Source organism: Pan paniscus, chromosome 5, assembly GCF_029289425.2.
Source record: "Pan paniscus chromosome 5, NHGRI_mPanPan1-v2.0_pri, whole genome shotgun sequence".
Classification (NCBI taxonomy): Eukaryota; Metazoa; Chordata; class Mammalia; order Primates; family Hominidae; genus Pan; species Pan paniscus.
Genome location: NC_073254.2, coordinates 68,838,982 through 68,864,627, shown reverse-complemented (window position 1 = coordinate 68,864,627; position 25,646 = coordinate 68,838,982). Strand labels below are relative to the sequence as shown.

Sequence of the window (25,646 nt, the reverse complement as noted above, 5' to 3'; positions counted from 1 at the left end):
GATTCCCCACTGCCTAGGTAAGAAATTTCTTTCACTACATTCCTTCGTTCAAAACACAGAGGTTTCCTTTTTAATGATTGAACCCCAACTAATAAACTTCATTCCATTTTATGTATTTTTAAGAGAATTTTTGAATTTCATTTTAAAAAACTGGGAAAGCTTATTTGTTATTTAGAATAAAATGAGATCATACAAATGTCATGAAATAGAGGAGGCCATACACCCTTATTCTCAAAGTTTTTCCTACTTCAATTTGTGGGAGGAAACCATCTAGGCATCAGTCAATTAATTCTGCAAATAGTTACTCAATCCCTAGGGTGGGGCAAGGAATATACTAATCATTAGTTTCTGAAAGTTGACTCGGAGCCCTTGAATAATAAGTAAAACTAAACAAGTTCTTTAAAGTTGTAAAAATGATAACACTATTAAAGGGAAGACACTGATTCAACAAACCTCAATAATAATATTTTCCCTATCCCACTGATACACATCTGTCCCAACTAGTTTCTGTATCTTCTTTAGGTCTGTAATTGCTAGATGAACACACTGTGTGCTTTCCTATGGGTCTCACTAACGTGGTATTTTCTTTTTCCTTTTTCTTTCACTTTGGATTTAGTTTCCTCATGATTTTGGTGTCATTAGAAAGTTAGGACTTTTTGAAACAGCAGAACCTAAGCTCACAAACCACAACGTGAAAAATTAATTCCAATATCTATCATCCATTTGTATAACAAAGGTAAAAGTGCATCAACGTAATCCCGTGTTTTTTATAGGCATGTTAGTCATCTGGCATTTCAGTGCATTAGAATTTATTACTTCAGTAGTCTTCAGCATTAAAAGCGTTTTAAAAGTATTTTAACATCCACTGCAGACACTGTTGGTGCCCTGCCCACATTACCTCACCTGTACCATTTCAGTGGACATCAAACTACCAGAACCTGCCTTTCTTTGCTTGTGAGTTTTTTCTGACACTGGAATCTGTTTTTCCCCCTCTTTTGCCAGACTAGAAAGAACAAGGAATCCATGAACCCCAGGAGCAGTCCTCAACCAAAGAAAACTTCTTTCCTCAGGTGTTATGGATCTGAAGAATGTAGCAAGAGTCCTCAGTGGGATAAGAACTAGGCCAACACACCCCTTACTGTCCGCCATCACTAGCCCATATCAGTCCTCACTGCCTTCTCAGTGTTCCCTTCATGGCTGAAACAAATTGTTTGTGCTCAAAACTTTGTCTTATGGGCTGCTTCTAGAGGACCCCAAGCAGAGAAAAAACAAATTATTTCTCTACTCTTTGGGGAAATGTCAGCCAACCCCAACAAGGTGACTCACCCTCATGCATATTTCTAGGGTAGAACCAAGTAAATAAATGCTGCTTCTGATAAAGCTACACTGATTAATGAAGAAGTCAACAATTGCAACAACACTTCACCTTTCTGTGCTCTGTTCCCTCACATTTTCATCATGTCTAGCTTCTCTAATCAGGGCATCTTTGGACACAATAACAGAAAAAAATCCCAATGATCAAAATTAAGATGATAGTGACCAGAAATTCAGGCCTTGGAGAGCCCACCATTGTAATTATAATCAATTGTGTTCACTTACTGATCAGCTTTGCTTCTGCATTTATTAGTTTTCCATTTAAGATGCCAGTGAGTTATTAAGAGATTATCTCCTTTCTCAACCATTGCTATGATGCTATTTTCGTTTTTCTGACTATAGAGAACTAAAAATTACATGCAAATGAGAGCCAATTTAGCTTACTTTTTAGAATTTCAAGCAGTGAACTGTGATAAAAGTATATTTGTGATAAAAGTGTATACATATTCTTTCTGCATCATGGCATCAAGTTGCTGTTTTGGGGTGGTAAATCTTTTGTTATCTTTCCAAATACTGTTTTGCAGCTGATTTTAATCGACTTTACATAAAATATACTAGCTTCCAAAAATAGGGCTGTGTGTATGTCAGAACTGTACTTCTATTGTTAGCCTCCAAGCTTTTCCATTACTTAACATCTCCACCTCTCAGGCCATTGCAGAGTACAATAGAGAGTAATTGTTTCCTGTGGATAGTTGCTTTTCATTTTGTGAACAGATTACAAGGTAGGTTTAGGCAAATGAGAGGAAACAAAATATTAAGTTATTGAGATAAACAACTTATAATCTATTTCCACTGCTTAAGCAAAACATAAGCAAGATTTGAACTAAGGAACTGTTAAACTTGGATGAAAAGAAATTTATAAAGATGGCAAATTGCTGAATTTCTAATTTGCTTTTTGTTGTCTAAGGTCCTCATTGGTCAAAGAGAGAAACCACACTGTTTCTACAAGTGAGTCCTAAGAACTGTGAAGACAGATGCCATCACACTGTTTGTGAAAAATTAAAGGCAAAAGGGACACCATCATGACAGAAAAATAAGGCAACCTGGGAACTTTAAAGACATTTAGGGACTCTGCTGTCCTTTATTGGTGTTGTTAATGCTCAGTAATGTGAAGGAAGCAGAAGCATAGACCAGAGGGGAAAATAAGAAAATAGATAGATTATGTTAACACGGTGAAGAGACAAAGATTCCACTGTCACCAAGAATGTCATATTGCTAAACTTCAATTTAGGGGGTTACTTAAAGGCATGACCTTATGGAAATTTAATGATATGTTATGGTTCATCAGAACTTGTCAGTTGGCCCCAGGCTGCGATAATCAACTTTTCAATGTCGGACTCATTTACTCCTCGAAGAATCCTGAAATAGCCATTCTCTCCCCATGACTTTCCCCAGGAATTGGCAGCAATCTGCAGAAAAACAAACAAACAAAAAAGTTGAGAAACATACTTTGGTATTTAAAAAAAAAAAGCCATGGAGAACTCATTTGTAACTTTAAATGCCTTTGATTTATCATAGACTATAATTATCAAGAACTTACCTATTTTTAAATAATGGCTGTATTATGTATCAGTTACACTAATATGCAGGCATGATGGCAATAGCCAGAATTGATATGACTCTTCTGATTTTCCCAGAGTACTAAGGTAACATAGGCATGAGCGTTTGAAATGCCACATCAGAAGATGGCATGCAAGCTGCAGTTATAGAGTGTCTACTATGTGAACAACAGCCTGTGCTAGGTGCTGGAAGACGAAAGATAAATAATACATTATCTTATGTTCAGGAAGTTTATAATCTAATGAAGAATGACCAACATAAGGCAAGTGCTAAGGTGAAAATAGGTACAGAGTATTTTTGAGGTCAGAGAAAGGGCATCTCATTTACTTGGATGGTTCAGTGAAGATATTGCTGAAGAAGTGTCACATGAGATGCATATGAAAGCCTGAGAATCAATTCACCAATGTAAAAGGAGGAAGGGAGATTGACATAAAGGAAAACAGTAAAAGCATAAACACCAAAGCATGAAATAGTATGAAGTAGTGAAATGAAGCAATAAAATTGTTATAGTTAGATCACGAGACAGAAGCAGAATGGTAGGTTATGAGGCTGGAAGGGGAGGAAAGAACATCCATAATGAGAAAATAATGGGAAAAATGATGACATGCCATTGAGTTGATTCTAGCAGGAAAGAAAGGTGGACAAATTCATACTGTGATTACATTATCCTATATGATATCAAGTGGATAGATTTAAGAGGGTATAGACAAGAGGCAGTGACTAGCTAGTAGACTCCTGTAATAATTCAATTGGATAAGAGAAAATAAAGTATTTGAGAAATCTTCAGAAAGTAAAATCAACAGGAATTAGTTTTGTTTTTTTTTTAATTCCTCTTTCTAAAATGCAAAAATGGTTGGATTGGATGGTTGGAGTAAGTCCAAAATGACTCCTGGGTTAAAAGCTTGAACGAATAAGTGTGTGATGGAGCAAAAGTATCAATGAAGTACATGGAGAATATCATGAAGGCCAAAGGACACACAGAAGGGAGTTAGTTCCACAACTAAATGCAGCAGAAAATCCCAGTAAATTAGCAGCTTCACCTCAACAGCTCTCACACTCACCTCCCATTTACCCTACCCTGGGACTAAGAAAATATTCTCAAGACATAAGGTGTCGAATTGAGCTTTCACTGTTTTCTACAATGTAAGAGAGGGGCAGATTGACTCAGCATCAGAAATTGCCATGACATCAACTTTAAGAAACAGCCAATTTTTATCAGCATTTCTTTTTAAGATTTGGCTCTTTGCCTCCTTAATCAACCCTGACACTTTAAAGGAGCACTCTCAAAACTATGTTTAAAATTGTAAGTTCAATTTATCATTTCAAAGATGAAATGGACTTTGAATAGCTGAGAAGGAAACAGCGTCAATGTGCGTGAGAGTTCTAGCACCAGTGAAATACACTAAATGCCAATTTTCATATTTTTTTAGTCAGTTCATATATCTGTATCTATATATCAAATAAAATTAGTCACAACCTAACAAATGGCTAGGAATAGTAATATTTGTAAATTCTTGCAAATATGATATATAACACTGAGCCTATTCTCATTTGGATGGCTGAAGATTATTACTATCCAAAATTTCATAATTACATTCTTGGTAAATATGGGAAAGGTATATAAAGATTGTATAAGCAAATGTGCATTTATGTGCTAATGAGAGCTAATCATATGCTTGCAAGAAAGGCCACGTAATTATAACGAGTAAGACACTGTAAAAATTAGTGCTAATAAAATACACCTCAGGACATGTATTTTGTTTATTAATCTTATTCTTCCTACTCTCATTTCTTCTATTTCAGCATTTATTTTGTTTGTTTCTTCCAAATGCCTACTTTTGTTTGTATTTGATTATAAAGGAAATGGTGGCAATGAAGGGGAGAAAATTTCTAAAGATTTAACTTTTCATCTTTTTATTGAGATATATGATACAGTCACATAGGTAAAGTGTATTAATCTTAAGTATACAACTTAGTAAATTTATACATGTGTTTATGAAGTTTATGTTCATGTAATCTCCACTTAGATTAAGCTATTAACCACTTATAGCACCCCAGAAGGTCTACCATGTTGCCTTCCTGTCCATCCACCCTCCACTCCCCATCAGGTTTTCCTATAATTGATCTTTACAAAAATGGAATAATGCAAAATATATTGAGGTTGACTTTTTTTTAGCTCAAAATAATGTTTCTGGGATTTATCTATGTTTAGCATATGTAAGCAATTAATTCATCTTATTACTGTTTATTTTCATTGTGTGACTATACCACATTTTATCCATTCTCCTGGTGATAAACATGATGAACATAAGTAGCTGCTCCATTTACGCATGCATCAGTAGTATAAGATTCTATTTACTCCAAATCCTCATCTATGCTGGATATTATCAATCCTTTTAATTTTAGCTAATCTAGTGTATATGAAGTGATATTTCATTGTGGTCTTAATTTGCATTTCCTTGATAATTAGTAACATTGACCACCTTTTCACATGGCTGTTCAGGCCATTTGGATTTCCCCTTTTCCTGAAGTTTCTGTTTAAGAGTTCTATTTTATTGAGTTATCTTGGTCTTCCTATATATTTGTAAGAATGTCTATGTATTGTGTATGTGAGGACTTGTCAGATACCTTTCCAGATAGATAGCTAGATACATTTTTCTCATTCTGTGGCTTACTTTTTCTTATAATACTGTCTTTTAAATAGTTGTTCTTATTTTAATGTAGTCTGATAATTTATTCTTAAAAAGTTTATTTTGTGCCCAATTTAAGAAAGCATTTTCTAATAGATATCACAAACATATTTGCCTATGTTTTCTTTGAGAAACTTTATTATTTTGCAATTACATTTAGGTCTCTGCTCCATCTCAAATTATTTTTGTCTGTATTTAGTGAGGAAGGGATCTAGTTTTTTTTTTTTTTTTCATATGTATATAAAGTTTCTGTGACCTATGCATTGGCAAACCATGGCTCGTGGACCAAATGTGGCTCAAGAAGCCCCTTAAAAGAAGATTTAGAAGTCAGAAATTTTGTTTTTCCTAATGGTCTTGAAGATGTAAGGTACTCTGTTGAGAGAGGATCTGTAAAACTCTGTGTGAGGGAGCCACATGGAGGGAACTTCAGGCATCCTCTAAGATCTGAGAATATCCTCAGTCAGCAAGAAAATGGGGACTTGGACCCACAACCAAAAAAACACATCTACCAACAACCACGTGAGCTTGGAAGAGGGCTGTAAGCTCCAGAAAGGAACACAACTCAGACAACACTTTGATGGCATCCTTGTGAGATCATGAGCAGAGGATCCAGCTGGGTACACTGGATTTCTGACCCACAGAAACACTGCGATAATAAATGTATGTTGTTTCAATCTGCTAAATCTGTGATAGTTTGTTACACAACAATAGAACAGTAAGTGCTGAATTTTATTAATGCATTTTCTGCACCAATTAAGATATTCAAGCCGGGTTCGGTGGCTCACGCCTGTAATTCCAGCACTTTGGGAGGCCGAGGTGGGCAGATCACCTGAAGTCAGGAGTTTGAGACCAGCCTGGGCGACATGGCGAAACCCGTCTCTACCAAAAATACAAATATTAGCCAGGTGTGGTGGTGGGTGTCTGTATTCCCAGCTACTCAGGAGGCTGAGGTAGGGAGAACTGCTTGAACCTGGGAGGTAGAGGATGCAGTTAGCCAAGATCACGACACTGCACTCCAGCCTGGGCAACAGAGTGAGTGAGACTCCGTCTAAAAAAAAAAAAATTCATGTGTTTTTTTTCTCCTTGACTCTTATAACTTGATGAACTATATTGATTGATTTTAGTACTTGAAACCAACCTTGCATTCCTAACATAAGTTTCACTTATGGAGTGTTATCCCTTTATATATTTCTTAATTGTAATATTTTGTTTGGAATTTTATGCTCATGAGAGATATTGGCCTATAATTTTTCTTTTTTGTATTGTCTTATCAAGTTTTGGTATTGGTGTTACCGCTTCATAAAATGGAAGTAACTGTTCCTTATTTCCTATTCCCTGAAAGGATTTGTTGTAAAATTCGTTTCATTTATTCCTTAAATGTTTGGAAAAATTCACCAGTGAAGTCTTTTGAGCCTGAGTTCCTCTGTGAAAGTAATTTAAATAGACTCATTTTTTTTTCAAATTGTTCCATAACTATTTATGCTATTTTCATCCTGTGTAGGTTTTTGATAAGTTTTGTTTTCTGATAAATTTATCCTTTTCATCTATATTTTCAATTATACTGGCATAACTTTTTAGTAATATCCTCTTATTACCTACTTCATATCTATTGAATCTGCAGCAATGTTCTCTTTTTTCATTTCTATGGCAATTTGTCTCTCCTTGTTTCTTTTTCAGTCTTCCTAGACATTTAATCTTTTTTTGCAAAGCATCAACTCTTTGCTTTTTTGATTTTCATCTATTATAATACGTCTGTTTTCTTTTACTTTTTTTGCTCTTCTGTTTATTGTTTCTTTCATTTATCTTCGGTTTAAATTTTTCAGCTTATTGAATTATTCTTTTCAACCTTTTAAAAAATACATGAATCAATTTTAACCTTTCTTCTTTTCCAATGCATGCATTTTCTATTACATTCAGTACTGCTTTAGCTAAATAACAAAAGTTTCATCATGGTATATTCTGTACAATTTCAGTTTTTTAAATTTATTGAACATGCCCTATGGACCAGCATGTGGTCAATATTGGCAAATATTTCATGTGCACTTAAAGAGAATGTATATTCATCAATATTTATGTGTAATATCCTATGAATTTCAATGACATAAAGCTGGCTAATAGTTTTTTTCAATCTTTCATACCTTTACTTATTTTTAGCTGCTATTTCTATGAGATACTGAGATATGTTTAAATATTTGCCTACTTTTTTTCTGTAACTTTTGGTTTTTTTTTTTTTTTGGAATTGTGTTATTTCAGCTTTTGTCCAAACATGCTTTAATTTTGTATTTATTTTGGAGAAAAATGTCACCATGTATAAAATTCCATGTTGGCACGTTATCTTCATCATCATTATCAATATTATTATTTTATCCAGCATTTTAGCAATGTCATTTTGCAGTCTTCTACTTTCCTTTTTTATTGTTGTTGTTGAAATGCCAGCTGTCAGTCGGTGCTGCTTTTTTTGAGAATAATGTGTCATTTTAATTAGTGACTTTTTAAATTTCTGTTTATTTTTTATCTTCAGCTGTTTGATCATGAAAAGTTTGAGTGTGATTTTCTTGCAATGTTTGCATTCATGAATTCAGGAACTCATTTTTTATTATAATTTAAGTTCTGGGATACATGTGCAGAACGTGCAGGTTTGTTACATAGGTATACACGTGCCACGGGTGGTTTTCTGCACCCATCAACTCATCATCTACATTAGGTATTTCTCCTAATGCTATCCCTCCCCTAGCCCCCTACCCGTGAACAGGCCCCAGTGTGTGATGTTCCCTTCCCTGTGTCCATGTGTTCTCATTGTTCAACTCTCACTTATGAGTGAGAACACGTAGTGTTTGGTTTTCTGTTCCTGTGTTAGTTTGCTGAGAATGATGGTTTCCAGCTTCATCCATGTCCCTGCAAAGTACATAAACTCATCCTTTTTTATTGATGCATAGTATTCTATGGTGTATATGCACCACATTTTCTTTATCCAGTCTATCATTGATGGGGATATGGGTTGGTTCCAAGTTTTTGCTATTGTGAACAGTGCTGCAATAAACATGTGTGTGCATGTGTCTTTATAATGGAATGATTTATAATCCTGGGTATATACCCAGTAATGAGATTGCTGGGTCAAATGGTATTTCTGGTTCTAGATTCTTGAGGAATTGCCACACTCTTCCACAATGGTTGAACTAATTATAGATTGAAATTCTCCATCTTTTCATCTAGATTTTTCTTAATTTTTTAAAATAATGGTTATTTTAAAGCCTACATCTGAAGTATCATCTATTGCTTGTATTGATAGTAGTTTTCCCTTGGTTGCTGGTCACATCTTTCTGCTTCACTTGTCTCATAATTTAACTCAAACAAATCGTAGCATGCCTATTACAAACCCAGTCCTCACTTTATGCCCAAACCTACCAAATGCTCCTAGGCCAAAAATTTTTCTCCAGATTTAGCACTCTCATTTTTTAAAAAACACAATTTTGGAAAAATTCTGATATTTTCTACTTATTTAGTAGAATGTATGGCTTGCTGCTATGTATTACATTTTACTCAGTAGTGAAAGATTTTCAATATTTTTATTATAAAAATAGGTTTATGTCATAGGACTATTTGTAAATACTTTGAAACATCCATATATAATTGTGAAGAAATAAAACTTTCCTAGATTTCTCAGTGATCTTGAATAAAGTTTTTGCTTTCCTGACCCACAAAACATTGTATATAATATAAAGATAGGGAATGTTTTCTTTCACTTCTCCCAAAAATATTCTACTCTTCGCATACCTTGGGAATTAGATATGTAGCCATTCACCTAGTTTAATGATCTGATCTGAAGGGATAACAAAACTTCTCTTACCTCCTCTAGAGGCTCAAAGAGAGCAGAGACAAGGTCCTAAATTAAGCTTTAAGGTGTCAGAAGTATGGGGACATTATATCCTTTGGTATTTACATCTCAAAAGAGATGCAGCCCATCATCTGGAGACTTTATTTGCTGTCTAGCTGGACCTTGGAAAGATATGTTTATATTCCTAATGTTTATGGTGAGAAGATAGGATCCTCTTCAACTCCTCATAATGGAATGAAAGATTTTTCCTTCCTTTTGGGAAAGGAGGAATCTGCTTGTCTCTCTCCTGTAAACAAATGGAGAAAATCTATTGTTCTTTGTCCATCATTTATGAAACATAAACTGCTACCTGTGTAGACAAATTTTATTGGTTCTTATCACATCACTGTAAGACTAAGGTGTGGGAGATGCATGCTGCTATGTTACTCTGGTTGTCAATCTAGTTATGAGTATCTGTTAAGAACTCCTTACTTCTGACCCAGGTGTTGTATCTCTAGTTACGTCTACATCAATACCAATATCTATATCATCTATATCTGTGGGATAATATCTCAGACCTTTCACAATTCTTCACAAAACAGTACAACAGTACTTAAAGATTTCATATTTTAATTAAACCACTAGTATGTTTTATAAAAAATGAAATTATTGTAATTACTTGATTAGTTTTTCCTGAATGCATAGACTAAAATTATTCATTTGCTCATTCAATGAGTATTGTTTATATTCTCACTATGTACCAATCAAAATACTTTACCCTTGAGATACATTGGTAAATAAGTCAAATATTATCCTGACTCATGAAGAGAACACAGTTCAGTAGAGAAAAAAGCCTCAATTAATGTGCAAAATATTATAAAGTTTAGTCTGATTCTTGTATTTCTACTGCTTGCATTCAACAATTTATCAAACAAATCATAGCAGAAAGAAATCTTACCCCTAGCTTCATGAAATAAAGTTTTCTTTGAAGATGTTTGATAAGTAGTAAGTTCAGAATCAATAATAAGTACAACAATGTAGTTAAAAGGGATAGTGTGCATGTATGTGTTAAATATATGAAAATGAGTGAGTAGATAATCATACTCATCGTGTGTGTATGTGTGTGTGTGTACACATGTACACTACCTAGAGGTAGGGATCTAGGGTGGGAATGATCAGGTTGAGGATGAAAGGATCACAAAATATTTTCCTCTGCACATTCGTTCATATTCACTCAGCAAATGGCCATCAAGGGCTATATGCTAAGAACTGTTGTGAGTTAAATACATTAATCAAAGAACTTGATTTTGTCTCTAAATATTACATCGTTATGAGATTAAATAACTGTTCAAATTTATTTAATAAAATTCCTATGCAGAAACTTAATAGTAGGTATTCAAATAACATATACTAGTTTATAACTTATTTATTTTAACTACTGGACATTAATGTTGATTGTTGGCTACTAATTATTTTATTTTAATGAGAAAAATTATATTTTTAAAAGCACAGTTTAAATATAAAGAAGAATCCTTCTACTTAAAAGCATCATACCTCCATGTATCAACAACACAAATATAAGGTACGAACACACAATTGGGTGATTGAATTCTGTGAGTGCCTTATGAAGAAATATACCAAGAGTCATTCTGATGAGTACAAGTTCTAGCACCTAGTGTTTTGTATGCCAAAATATGCCCTCTACTGTGTACATTTAAATTTAAATTCCATGGTAAGTATTACCACATAGACTTCATTCTATCTGTATAAAAAAGTATATAATATTAGGACTTCGGACAATTGACCAGCTTGTTGTAATAAACCGAATATTTGAGGTAATATGTTCCAATCTTCTTCAAATTGTTTCTTACCTGAAACTTTCTGTTATTTTGAGACTAGATATTGGTTCTTTCTGAGTAAAGACACATGCATATGTTATATTTGGCAAAAAGAAAAAAAAGCCTTAACCTATAGGATATATGTACACATATATACATATATGTGTATCCTACATATCCTATAGGTTATATATACACATATATGTATATGTATATATGTATATGTATATATGTGTATATATATCCTATAGGTTACATATACATATATATCCTATAGGTTATATCCTATAGGATATATATACATATATGTATATATATGATACTAACATAAGCATCAAGTTCATTGCCATCTAAATATATATGCCATATAAATATATATATACCCTATAGGTTATATCCTATAGGATATATATACATATTTAGTACATATATGATACTAACATAACAAAAGCATCAAGTTCATTGCCATATAAATATATATGAGGGAAGTTTAATCAATACTTTAGGTTTAATATAGAAGATAATAGAACAAAAAATTACCCTTTCGATTCTCAACTTGGGGAAAAATAAACACTGATTTTTCTTTTACAATTTGAAATACTGGGAGTTGAGGAAAACTATAAATACAATATAAATATTTATAATGAGTTTTGTGCTGGTGGAAACACTGATGTTATCAACAATATTACACAGCTGAGGATGTGACTAAATAATACAAAGCAGGTAGCAGAGGAACAGAAGATTTGAACATATTCACTTCACAGCAGGAATTCAACTGGAAAGAGTTACATACCCAAAATTTTTCTTTCTGCCCTTGTGCTCCTCTCAGTGTGCCCCATCTACAATTAATAACAATAATAAAGATTGGTATGGTTAAAATGTTTGGTTTGCTTCTTGAGAGAATGCAGATTATTGTCATTCCTACATCTTTTGTGCTTTCTCTCTGTCCCATCCTGTTTCACAATGGAAATATCACCATTGCCCTACAGAAATGTGCTCGTATAGTTTTCTTCTTTACCATAACATTATTTATGTGCACAGAACAGACTCATTTATATATAAATGGCTTGAAATCAAACTCATTGACCACAGGAGAGAAAGACTAAGGCAACTGGGGTACAAAGTTTTTAAAACGACTTCAAAAATACTTATCCTCAAAGACTTCAAATTAACCCAAATGCCCATCAATGCTAGACTGGAAAGAAAATGTGGCACATATATACCATGGAATACTATGCAGCCATAAAAAACAGTGAGTTCATGTCCTTTACAGGGACATAGATGAAGCTGGAAACCACCATTCTCATCAAACTAACACAAGAACAGAAAACCAAACGTTGCGTGTTCTCACTCACAAGTGAGAGTTGAACAATGAGAACACATGGGCACAGGGAAGGGACCATCACACACTGGGGCCTGTTTGGGGGTCAGGGGCTAGGGAGGGATAGCACTAGGAGAAATACCTAATGTAGATGACTGGTTGATAAGTGCAGCAAACCACCATGGCATGTGTATACCTATATAACAAACCTGCACGTTCTATACACATGTACCCCAGTACTTGAAGTATAATATTAAAAAAATAAGAAAAATAAAAATTAAATTAAAAAGGAGGTACAACCATATTACAGAAGAAATTAAAAGTCATAAATTGATTAAAATACTTATCCTCTTTATGTCTAGCCCCTTGAAACTCTACCAAACAAATCTACCACTCTACCTTAAATGGCATAAACTAAACATTTCCAGAACTACTGTTATAAACCATAATGAAAACACAGATAATTTTGTAGTTTATGTAAAAATATTTATATATACATATTATTTTATAAAGTGGCTTTGTGCCTAACATAGAATTTTTGTAAACACATGTATGTATGGATACAGAAGCTTATATTTCCACTACTGGTCCATTCTGAATGTAGCACATAACAGCTCATAAAAAACCTAAACGTACACGATTTCATTTTCCCTCATGATTAAATCCAGCGAGGTAGGTATTATTAACCTGTTTTATTTACTGAGATAATGGAGACTTGTCCAATATCATACACTGGGAAGTGTTGAGCCAAGGCTCCAAGTCTCACATTCTTCTTAATATGTTATATTGCTTTTCTTTTACAGACATATAGGCCCCACTTCTAGTGTGTACTTACTTTCATGTAATTTGGTGAATTATGAGAACACAATTAATTCTGCCCATGTATTACCACATTAACCTAAACCTAATATTCAAACTTCCAACAGCAGGGCTCCTTTAAGCTAAATGATGGTCTGTCATTACAGAACAAACATTCCTAGAAGAGATGCAAATTTCCAACCTGGTGAGTTTGCAGAAAGCTATTTTTAATAGGGCACAGAATAGAATGATGGCACCACAGCACGGAGGTATTGCCTAAAGATGACAAGTTTATGGTAGGGCTCTTGGGACACACACACACACAAAATATAATGTATTTGGATCCTTTGGCATGAGAGTGAGGGAAGAAAAAATGATTTGGGGTGTGAGAAAACATGAAGAATAATTTTGCTTTCTCCTGTTCCTGATAGAGAATAGGTTGCCTTCCCACTTTGTAAGATCTTTCAGACTTCTTGAGCTTGGTGCATTGAGGATGGTGCATGGGAAGAAGAAGAAATAGAAAAGTCATACAAAGGAGAAGAGGCACTTCAGAATGTGGTGTATACCTTTTATTATTTTAGTATTACTGAATAAATTAAAAGTGAAATAAACTCCCTTAGCTTGGAAACTTTTAAGAAATACGAACTATTACTTTTACTTTTGTTCAACTGCTATCATTTTTCATTATGTTTCTATATATTTTGTTACAATTTTCCAAACAATAATTTCAATGATGCAAAAGACAAGAATAATTCTTGCAAATCTTTCAGCTCTTTAGAGTTGCTGTAAGTTTCTTTTCAAGAAACATGTTTATTATATATAATTTTAAGATGCTCATTTAAAACACCAGTCATTCTAAACCCAGAGAGAATAGCAGCATTCGGATTGTTACATGCTTTCTCAAAATGGGCAGCCAAACCAATTATCCAAGTCATTGACTAGAGGTGACAGAGGAAAAGGAAAGTATGGCAACTGAGTCTAATAGTTTCAGAGACTAAGGTGCTGGTATAAAAAACATTAACAAAAGGTGTTAACCTTTATGCAAAATTCAAATGAAAAGAAAATATCACACATGGAAAAATAACACCACAGAAGCTATTGTGCAGTTAGTTCACCTATGTTACAGCCTCTGTGTCAAATGACAAGCAAAGTCCATTCATCACAGGACTTAACATTTGCACTGCAACCTTGAGCTATCTCTTCTCTCCTCTGTCTTCTCTAGACAGCTTCTAAGACAGTTATCAAATATTTCATAGAGTTGCAATGGGATGTTGTAAAAAAAATACATCTGCGGGTTGTTTCCCCGATGATATTATAGCAAATTCCTGTGGTTAAAACCTTTATTTAAACTAAAATAAAGGTTAACTAGTGCAAAACAAGAAGGCTACTCATTTTATTCACTTACAGGAAAGAGTTCCTGTCTTCTCGAGGGCATTTTTTCCTAATATATGTATGTTCCTAAATTGTGGTACCATTCCTTTACTTGCTATTATACCAACAGGTTGAAAATTCTAGAAATATGCATATATTTTCACAAATGTTCTCTTATAAGTCAGTGACTGTCTCAGAGGATATGAGGATCTTCATTATATTCATATTTGCTCTAAATATAACTATGTGTACTCTATTTCCCTTTACATATACCTCTTCATTTGAAGATTATTTACAAACATTTGTTTAGACAGACCAGAACCTTACTTTACTGAAGTTATTTCTTATTTATTTATTTATTTATTTCTGAGACCGAGTCTCACCCTGTTGCCCAGGCTGGAGTGCAGTGACACAGTATCGGCTCATAGCAACCTCCGCCTCCCAGGTTCCAGCGATTCTCCTGCCTCAGCTTCCCGAGTAGCTGGGATTACAAGCACGTGCCACTGCGCCCAGCTGATTTGGGGATTTTTAGTGGAGACGGAGTTTCACCATGTTGGCCAGGCTGGTCTTGAACTCCTGACCTCAAGAGATACTCCCGCCTCGGCCTCCCAAAGTGCTGGGATTATAGGTGTGAGCCACTGTGCCTGGCCTACTGAGGTTATTTCTATACCTTTGTGAGTACAGTGGGTTCACAAGCTTGAGAGATCTTAATACTGGCTATTTGGTTTTTGTTTTGTTTTGTTTTGTTTTTTCCTCAAGGAAATCCACATAATACGGTTCTTTTAAATTGTTTCTACTTCATTAAATTAAATTGTTTCAATTATTTGTTAAGACTCATTAATACCTTTTTCTCTCAAAATTTAGTGATACCTGGGAATATGCTGGTTTTGAAAAAAATCTGGGCAGCTCTTAGCCCATCTACCACATTCCCTAAGGATGCATGAGTGCTGCCTGAGCCCTTCGGTCTCCCTACATTGAGACTGGGTTTTCGTCTCTCACTCAATGCACATAATTATTTAAGCTCTTCCTTCAGGATTTATTTTATATGCCCACTTTTCATGAGTTCCAGAAATACTACTTTTTTATATATATGAAAAGTCTTTATGGAAAGACCATAAAGTTCCTGCAGAGTAAGGTATTAAAACCCATGAAAGAGTGATTTAAGATCTTGTACTTCTAAGGTTATTAATATTTCCATGCATGTTCCTTTTAAAAGGGATATTGTTCTTTTTAGATAGCTGTGCTAAACACTAAACTTTTCTAAGCCCTATTTTAAGCTATGCCTAGATAGTAAAATTATTGGAACAGAATAATTTGCATATGATTTTAAATAATATTTTTTTCTTTTCTTTGGTGTTGGTAGATTTTGTCAGTGAGCCCCATACACCAAGTGAAGTCAGATTAGATGCCATAAATAAGAGAGGGTTGAAAATATAACTTTATTAAAGCAAAATTTATATTCTCATAAGTATCCCTTTTAAGGTAAGCACAGAATCTCTCTTGTATACTACACCTGTTAATTTCTACTTTTTTTCAACAAATTACTGGTTAGCCCAAAGAAGACATATCTTTTGCTTTCGAAAAACTGTCAGTCTAATGGGAGTGATATTGAGCAATGAAAAACAAGAATATAAATAAATAGAATTCTGTAAGTGTCACTTTTAAAAAGAGCATGTTTTGAACATTTCTACAAGTTAACACATGAAAACATTAACTCTCCGCCAAAGGCAAAGATGACTTTGTTCAGAGTTGAGTAGAAATTTCTTCTTGACATGGGAGTGTAGAATTTATGGCAAAATCAGCAGGTGCAGTCATACAGCCATGAAAACCTCATCTCTGCCTATTCTAGGAGCAGCACTTGCTCCAGTGTGACTGAAGAAAAGGGATGGGAGTGGTGGAGAATGAAGTTAGGCAGGTGTGGCTCAGTCCTCCAAGATGGTTACCAGACTTGGCATTTACAAAGTTGGTGATAAAGAGCCATTTGAATATGGAATGTGACATGATCCGGATTATCTTTTAGAAAGACAGCTCTGGTGTTAGCATAGGGTATAGTCTCCAGTGAGAGCCGGCGAGAAGCAAAAGATTTATGTTGCAATTCAAGCAAGAAATAATGAAATTCTGAATAAGAATGTAAGACCCATAAAGTAATGTTGTTTGTTCTTTTAACAGTTGTATCCTCAACATCTAGGGCAATGACTTTCACACAGTTGACCCTAAATAGATATTTGTTGAGCCAGTGAATTGAAGTACCTTGGCAGAGGAAATAAATGAGAGGGAACAAGTTTGAGAACTACTCAGAAGGTAAAAGTGATGGAATTTGTTGGCCAATTTATATGGAAAGAAAGGGATGAGAAACAGTCAAGGTTAGCAACAGCATTTCAAAGTTGAATAAATAGGTACATCAAATGTGCACTACTTGAGGTGCACTTCATATTATACAGAGATGTGTTTCTGATTACCCGGTTAGTTTATCATTGCCTAAGACAGTGAGTGGTTACAGAATTGCTTCACCTTCTTCTGGATTTTCTCTACTGATATGGCTCTACACATAAACCTTTAAATTAATGGCTTTTCTGTGTTTCTGACAAACAATAAGCCTAAGAACGAAGAAAAACTAATTTCCAAAAGAAATTCTGAAACAATCTTTCTCTACAGGAATTCCCCTGTGATGAGAATAATTATTTCCTAACTCACGTGTTAAGAACACATTTGCTTAGGGATTGGATTCCTTAAAGCCAGTCTCACAACCATCTAAGAATCTGGAGTTAGAAGAAAAAGAAAAATAGTTTTATTTTATTATGATGGTAGGTATATTACACTGTAGCAGAATCACCCAGACAAAAATGTTCCAATATTTTGGAAGATTTGCTATTTCTGGGGTCTCTGCATGTACCCAATAGACTGATAACAGGGATTCAAATTCATGTTTTCTGGGCAGACAAACTCTGTATTAGTGAATATAGATCCAGACAGATTAAAAAAACAGTTTTAAAACAGTGGACATGTAAAGACATTTTATACAGGACACCCTACTTGAACAGGAAATTTTGGAGCAAAACAAGGAGCAAATATATCATATAACCTGATATGGAACTCCAACCCTTCTTATTAAGGAAATGAAACTCAGATAGGCTATCAGGATAAAGAAACCACTAGATGGGCTTCAAGTCAATAACAATGATACGACTACACTGGATATAGGATTTTGCTTTCAGAGGTAAGACTGCAGATAGAGTCTTAGTTCCCATTACGCAAAGATTTGAAAGATAACTGCAGGAAGAATAAGGAAAAGATATGCAGGCTTTTATTTTCTTATACATGTTCTACCTGCGATGCTTAGGAACTTCATTTTTAAGAAAAGCTCATGCCTAGTAAATGAAGTGTTATTGAATATGAAAAAGTGCTAATTAATGCTAGATCAAAGATGGATAGAAATAGACTCCACAGGAAAGCAACATGAAATGTGGGCATTCCCTACCACCCCTTAATTTTCTACTTGAGCAAAATATTAATCAAGCTAGGGTTCAATATATCTAAGATCAGGTACTTTTATCGATATGTTCTGCCAGGAAGCTACAAATTTTATCACAGATTGAGGAGCAGATGATGGCTCATGAAACAGCATTTTTCGCATGAAAATATTAATATCACACATGATCCTGTGTACCTAACGTTAATTATCTAAACAGCTTTATACAATGCCTACCATATTCCTTATATCCTGATGTATCAGGAAGCAAGAAGATTACAAGTGTAGTATCACATGTAATTTGACCTATGAAAAGAAGTTTGGAGAAAATTGATAAATGTGTGTGCCCAGTTCATACTCTGGTCAGAATGACCTGCTGTAGAACTGAGAGAACTGTCCTTCTGTATTTACTATGCTGACAGAATATGCATTAAAACATCTACACATCTACAACAATGTGACATGTGCTAAGCAAAGAGAGAGCAAAGACCAAAATCATATATCATGATCAATGACAATTGACTAGGGTAATATCTTACGAAGAGAAACTTTAAGGGAAAACTTTATCCCTTTGATGTTAGGAATAGAAATGGCTTTTTACCTTCTCATAGAATCTTAGCACTGGAAGGAGACTCAGAAATTATAGCATACTATAAGGGTTGGCCAGCTATGGTTTACAGGCAAAATCTAGCCTGGGATGCCTGTTTTTGTTAATAAAATTTTATGGAATATTCGTGCTCATTTATTTGCATATCGTCCATGTCAGCTAATGGTAGAATTGAGTAGCCAAGACCCCATGGCCCACAAAACCAATCAGACTCTAATTCAATTTATATATTTCATAGATAAGGGGACTGAGGTCCAAAAGGTTAAATAGCATTTCAAGATTATATGCTTAAGAGGCTAAATTATCACTAGTGTCTTAGAAGCAGATAATAACACAAGCAATAAAAATTAGGACTAGAAAAAGGCAGAAAAGAGTAGAATCGTTTCTAGCTGTGGTGAAGAGGAAAGGCGTAATAGGCCTTCGATAATCTGTAGAAGATGCCAGGGGAAATGAATGCATATCTGAGAGAGAAGAGCATCAGATAATGTAAGGAGCTGGCCTTCATGCATTCACAGAGAAATCGTGAAAGTTTTGGAAGAAAGAGGGATTGTAGGCAGCCATAGGAAGATCAAACTAGTGATGGTGAACAAGATATATTAATAAATGGAAAAGTGTGGGGTTGGAGGTAGGGGAAACAGTTGGGTCATTATAGCAATATTCTAACCAGGGTTGCATTTATCATATCCAAGTCTCATTTGTATCAAGAAATGTAATGAACACAATTGTTACATTGATGGGAATGGAGAAGAGTAATATTTAATGCATTTATCTTAAGGATCAAAATAAATCAAAGTTGTCACTTAATGCCACAGCTAGTACTCATTAATCATATGCAAAATTTGTTTTTTCTGTCGCGCTTTCCTTTTTATTGTAGCTCAGACTTGGGCTGACTTTCTCTTTGGTCTTATTGAAGTAATCAGTAATATCCTAGATATTTCTGTGCAGAGAAGACATTGCAAATTGCCATAGCAACATATGCCTTTTAACAAAACTCTTGGTTCATTCATTGATCAGAATTGTCATGTATATGTGTGTGTGTGTGTGTGTGTATATATATATATGTATGTATTTATATAATATTCTTGGAGGATCGGATAAAATCCTAACCCTAGATTCTGCAATGGTAATCTCATATCACATGCATATACAGATGTATAGTAATAACCCATCAAGTGCTCTGTTTTTCATGGGACAACCAATCCATATTTCAGTTGACAGAAGTCAGAAGCCACCTTATAGCTTAGCCCTGATGTCCTCTCCTTTCACCCCCAAATCTCTGGAAATTCACAAACATAAACTTTCTAAATCACTATGTGAATTCTATTATATTTGATAATTTGAGAGCAACACCTATAACAGAGGTATTCGATTATAAAATAAAATCACCAAAAAGTATTAAGCTAACTTTGGAAGGTAGCACTGCACCAGGGGCTAATAACATTTTATTTCACAGGCATCCCAAAATCTGAAGTGTCTATAGACATTAAAACTAGTTGAGGCTGGGCGCAGTGGCTCACGCCTGTAATCCCAGCACTTTGGGAGGCCAAGGTAGGCAGATCACCTGAGGTCAGGAGTTCGAGATCAGCCTGGCTAACATGGTGAAACCCCGTCTCTATTAAAAATACAAAAATTAGCCAGACATGGTGGCAGGTGTCTGTAATCCCAGCTACTCAGGAGGCTGAGGCAGGAGAATCGCTTGAACCCAGGAGGCGGAGGTTGCAGTGAGCCCAGATCATGCCATTGTACTCCAGTCTGGGCAACAAGGGTAAAACTCCATCTCAAAAAAAAAAAAAAAAAAACACTACTTGAAAGCCATTTTATAAACCTGCTAAAGCATAATCTCAAACTTTGTATAATCCATTGCTCCCAGATCTCTATAAATTTAAGGAACTGCCTGTAATCACCTTCCCTAATTGAACAATTGTTCATGCACCGCATCTGTCCTTGGTATTTCCCAACTAAAAAAGTTTTGTTTTCTACCACAGTGATTTAATGCAATCCAATAGAGGTTAAGTGTAAATGACCAAATTCCTACCACTTATGTGTCTTTCTTAAACAAATAGAATCACATTATCTAAGATCATAAAAAATTTTATCGCATTTACCCAATAAATTGTTTCTTCCTGTCTTTACATTTCTCTTTTCCTTACTACCTTTATTCATCTACCTGTGAAATCAAGGTAAGGTAGGTCAAAATTAAATAAATAAATAATAAATTTTAAAAACAAATGTAAAATTATATCACATCATAGATAAATACTCATTAATATCATAATTAGAATCATTCTAAATTCTATTTTTTAATTCTGAAAATACATTCAGAGTAATAAAAAAGTTAAAGAACATTTGAATTTTAAAAACTAAAGAAAGTATAAAGTGAGCATAAGGGGGCAGACACACTATCTCATTTAATCCTCACAATAAGACAGAGGGAAACTTATTATCCCAGTGGAATAGATGAGAAAACCATGATGTAGAGAGATCATACGACCTGCCTGAGATCACCCAGTGAGGACAGAACTAGCATTTGAATCTAAGCTTGACCCCAGTATCCTCGTTCTTTATGCTATAAAGCATTCCTTCACAATCAAGACTAGTCCTACACTTGACCTCAAGTCAAAAAGTTCTTTCTCTCTGACACACACACACACACACACACACACACACACAGGTTTTGTAAGTGACATTTTTTTGGAATGTAAAGATAGCTTTCTAAGAATTCTTTTAAAAACAACACTCCTACAATGTCTTTGCTGAATAAAAAGAAAGCTTTTCCTTCTTACTGTTGTTATTTGCCTTGTCTTGCTTTGTTTTGTAATAGGTCAGTTCATAGCAATAGCACTTACAGAGTGGAACAGACCTGATCAGTGTTTGACATGATGAATCAATGAAGGACCAGTGTCAAACAAGACAAAACAAATGGAACACCAACTGTTCTGTCAAGTTGATTCAGTACTGACAGACAAGGCAACATGATTCAATCAGCACTGAAAACAGAAAAAAAATAAAGCCCATCTATCAGTTTCAACATCCCCAGGGCCCTCTGCACCTCTACTCTTCCGACAGTGAGTTCAGCTCAAAAGATCCCAACAGTCCTGTGGGACCTCTCAGTGGCTTCCCTGAGTGACTAATTGATGGCTGCAACAAATCCGAGGGTCATAATTTACTTTATTTTATTTACCAAGGCTCTCCATGTTATTCATCTCCATATCTCCAGCACTAGCATGATGCCTGGTACACAACCATCACTCAATAAAATTTGTTGAAAGTTTGAATTAAGAATAAACTTGAGAGTATATAAATAAATGAAATAATTTCTATTTCATATTATATATTTCATAATTTATAATTTATATTGGTTGCATTTTTTCACTTTGTAGTAAGGTTCAAATATTTTTGGAAGTCATTCAACATAACAGCCAAAGGATTTTCTTAGCCCTCATGTAATCTTTTCTTTTCACCACCTTAATACACCCACAATATAGAAATATATTAATGCCAAGTAAACTCACATAACAGAAATCATATTTGTCAGGACTTAAGATGAGCATAAAATAATATTGTAATGACATTTGTGCATGCAATTATAACAGCAGACACGAATTCAAAGATTCAGCAAGAAGAACCAACTGTCATTTATTTATTTCTTTTTCTTCAGACTTCAATGGGCATTTTTTTAGTCCTGGTTTTATTTGACATCTCAGCAACATTCCACACTACAGGCCATTCCTGCCTTCTTAGAACTCTCTTTCCCCTAGGTCTGTGTGACATCAACTCCTCATTGTTTTCCTCTTCCCTGTTTGGCCATTTCTTTTTAGTTTTCTGATAATCTTCAGTAATTTAAAAACTTCTGGAGGTAATTATAAGGTAACTTTTCATTGAAAAAATTCAGATTAAACTATCTGGCCCTAAAGCTATATGGGGTAGTATTAATTTATTTCCTCAATGGTTTACCCTATAATCATTTACTTAATCTAATTTTCAACTCAGATTAAATTTATGTGTTTCTAGAAAATTAAATCATAAGGATTGATGAGTTGGCTTTATTAATATCATAATGGCAGTAATTATAATGATGATATTTAAAATAGTAACAGTTGTTGCTAACTCTGTGTGTAGTGCTTCAATTATTTAATGCTGTTCTAACTGCTTCCCATACACTAACTCAACACCATGCTCCTAGTCCTAATACAGCCAAAAATATTCCTAAACATGAAATGTATAATTTTAAAATGTACCTTAATAACAAGATTCTAATGTTTTAGCTCAAAACTCCTGGATTATAAAGTTTTAAAATTTATTTATATAGTATACATATGGAGATTATCATATATATGTGTGCTCTTGCATTCTAAAAGTTCCAAACAATTTAGTAAGCATGAAACAAGCTTTTGGATTTCTTTTGAGTTGTTTTAATGTGTATAATAGTGTATTTCTTTCCATATCAATAGACCAAAGTTCTTTTCTTTTCTAAATTTTACTAATTTTCTCTATCACTGAATGTCATCTTTTTACAAGCAAAAAGTGATTTTCTAAAAATTGTGTGAGAGTTACTGCATATGGAGATGAGTAAGCTCATGTGGAGCAAGCATAAGTGACTTACTTTCAAACACCAGCCTTACAGCTCATGTTTCAAATTTTCTTACAAACATTACATATTGAAATAACTCTTGAATTCTAGGGCTACTTTGCAAGTCACAAAAACCAGGAATGTTTGATTCAAAAATGTCAAATATCTACGTTATTACTTTTGTGATCAGAAAACAGTAAACATTATTTAAAAATACATCTGAATATATTTCATATATTGTATATCATAAATATCTACATGTAGCCTTCAAATGTGTAATAAAAAATGTACAAGCCTTCAAAATTTCAATGTAAGTATCCCTGAAATATAGCATTTATCTGAAGAAAACAAAATGCAGGGTACTTAATAGTAGTTTTTAAAAAGTAAAAATACCTATATTATCTTCTTTATTAGTTAAAACAATTCAATTTAAGTTGTTCTGAGGTTTTTGTTTTGTTTTTTAATCTCACTTGGAAAAATAAACAAGAAAATAACTACATAAATATTGAGAAAAATGAGAGCAATGAAGCAATGCGTGCAATACCTGGTAGTAAAACTAAGTGGAATACATTGAATTATAAAAGTGAGTATTTTGAACAAGACACCCCAGAATCAAACCCTAATAAATTTACATAAGAATTTAATAAGCAATAAAATGCATTAAAAGAGTGAGGAAGAGGTACATTATTAATTATGCAATATTGAAGCTTTTAGTTCAGAGTTTGAAGAAAAAAATTAGATCTTCACCACACATCATATGCCCAAATATCTTTCAGGCATACTTTTGACATAATTACATAATAATTTAATAATGTATAACAATAATTAATATAATGATTTAATAACTATTATTTAATATTTAAATTATTATTTGATTATTACTTAATAATTACTTTAATATATAACATATAATTATATAATATGTTATATATAATACATTATAATATATTATATGTTGTATATTATAACATATATGTAACATAATATTTAGTATAATATATAACTTTTAAAAGTCTAGAATAAAAGTTAAAATATTATACAGGTCAAAACCATCAGAAATAAAATTACAAAATCCAACAATAATGGGGTTTAGTCAATATTCTAAAAGGATATTTCTTCTCTATGGACTCAAAGTTTGTGTCCCCCCAAAATTCCTATGTTGAAATCTTAACTCCCATTGCAATGGTATTAGGAGGTGGGGCGTTTGGGAGTGATTACTTGATGAAGGTGGAATCTTCAGGAATAGGATTAGCTCCTATAAAGGACACCACAGAGAGCTCCCCTGTGTGAGGACACAGCAAGACAGTCATTTATGAACAAGAAAGCAGGCTCTTCATCAAACACCAAGTATGCTGATACGACAATCTTAGACTTTCCATCCTCCAACACTGTGAGAAATAAATGTTGTGTAGGTCACCCAGTGTATGATATTTTTGTTGCAGCAGTCTGAAGGAACTAAGACAGCTTTCAATGCATAATGAGCTCATACACAACAAGTTTTAAAAACTAGCACTCTACTAGAAAAATGAACAAAGAACAATACAACAATAAAGAGTTCACAGTAGAGATTGCTCAAATGAATAATTAACACATTCGCCTTTAATTCTGGGCCATTTTCTACTCTAGTTTTCACTTGTACCATCTCTACAGCACCTGCACGTGCTCAGGTAGGGTTCTTCTCTTTGCTTCTATATACTTTTATGCCATTCATTTCTAAACCAATGAATTTACAATATTACCTGTCCATGTAGCTGTCTCCACTATTAGACTATTTGCACTTCAAGGTCAGGCAAATTTATGTATGTATTTCCCGGAGCTCATCTTTGCCAAAGTGCATCAGGAAAACATTCCTTTTACTTTTAAAATGTTATTCAGCTTCCACTACTTGCCTTGCAGTTTACTGAAATCCTCTTTCTTTTCTTTGGTCACAGTTTCTAAACTCAGATTTATCTCAAAGTAGAATGACTCAGAACTAGGATGCTGAACTGAACTGCCTGCAAATGTAAAAGACATATTGGTCTCTTTATCAGGAACATCATTTCAAAGGATACGGGGAAAAGAGATGTCACATGAACATGTCTTAGAATTTACACTGTAAATCAAACAATGTTGCTGCAAAGGCATGTAAGTTAATATAGAAACAATGGAAGAATGTGAAGAAAACTCAGAGACAGTGAAGAAAGCCAGGATAGGCTCCAAGATCAGTAAGTAGTCATCATTAAATAGAAGAATGG

The 25,646-nt window shown here is 34.1% G+C and overlaps 1 protein-coding gene across 1 annotated transcript in view; it reads right to left on the bottom strand.

The window, feature by feature from the left end:
- Positions 1–2,400: 2,400 nt before the first annotated feature.
- The window catches only part of TINAG (tubulointerstitial nephritis antigen), an 81,913-nt gene continuing 58,667 nt past the window's right edge, over positions 2,401–25,646 (bottom strand). Inside the window, exons 10-11 of the mRNA XM_003828936.5 lie at positions 12,070–12,115; positions 2,401–2,783 (exon numbers count right to left, since the gene is read on the bottom strand). Coding sequence (XP_003828984.2) covers positions 2,649–2,783; positions 12,070–12,115 — 181 coding nt within the window. The 3' untranslated portion in view covers positions 2,401–2,648. The remainder of the gene's footprint in view (positions 2,784–12,069; positions 12,116–25,646) is intronic.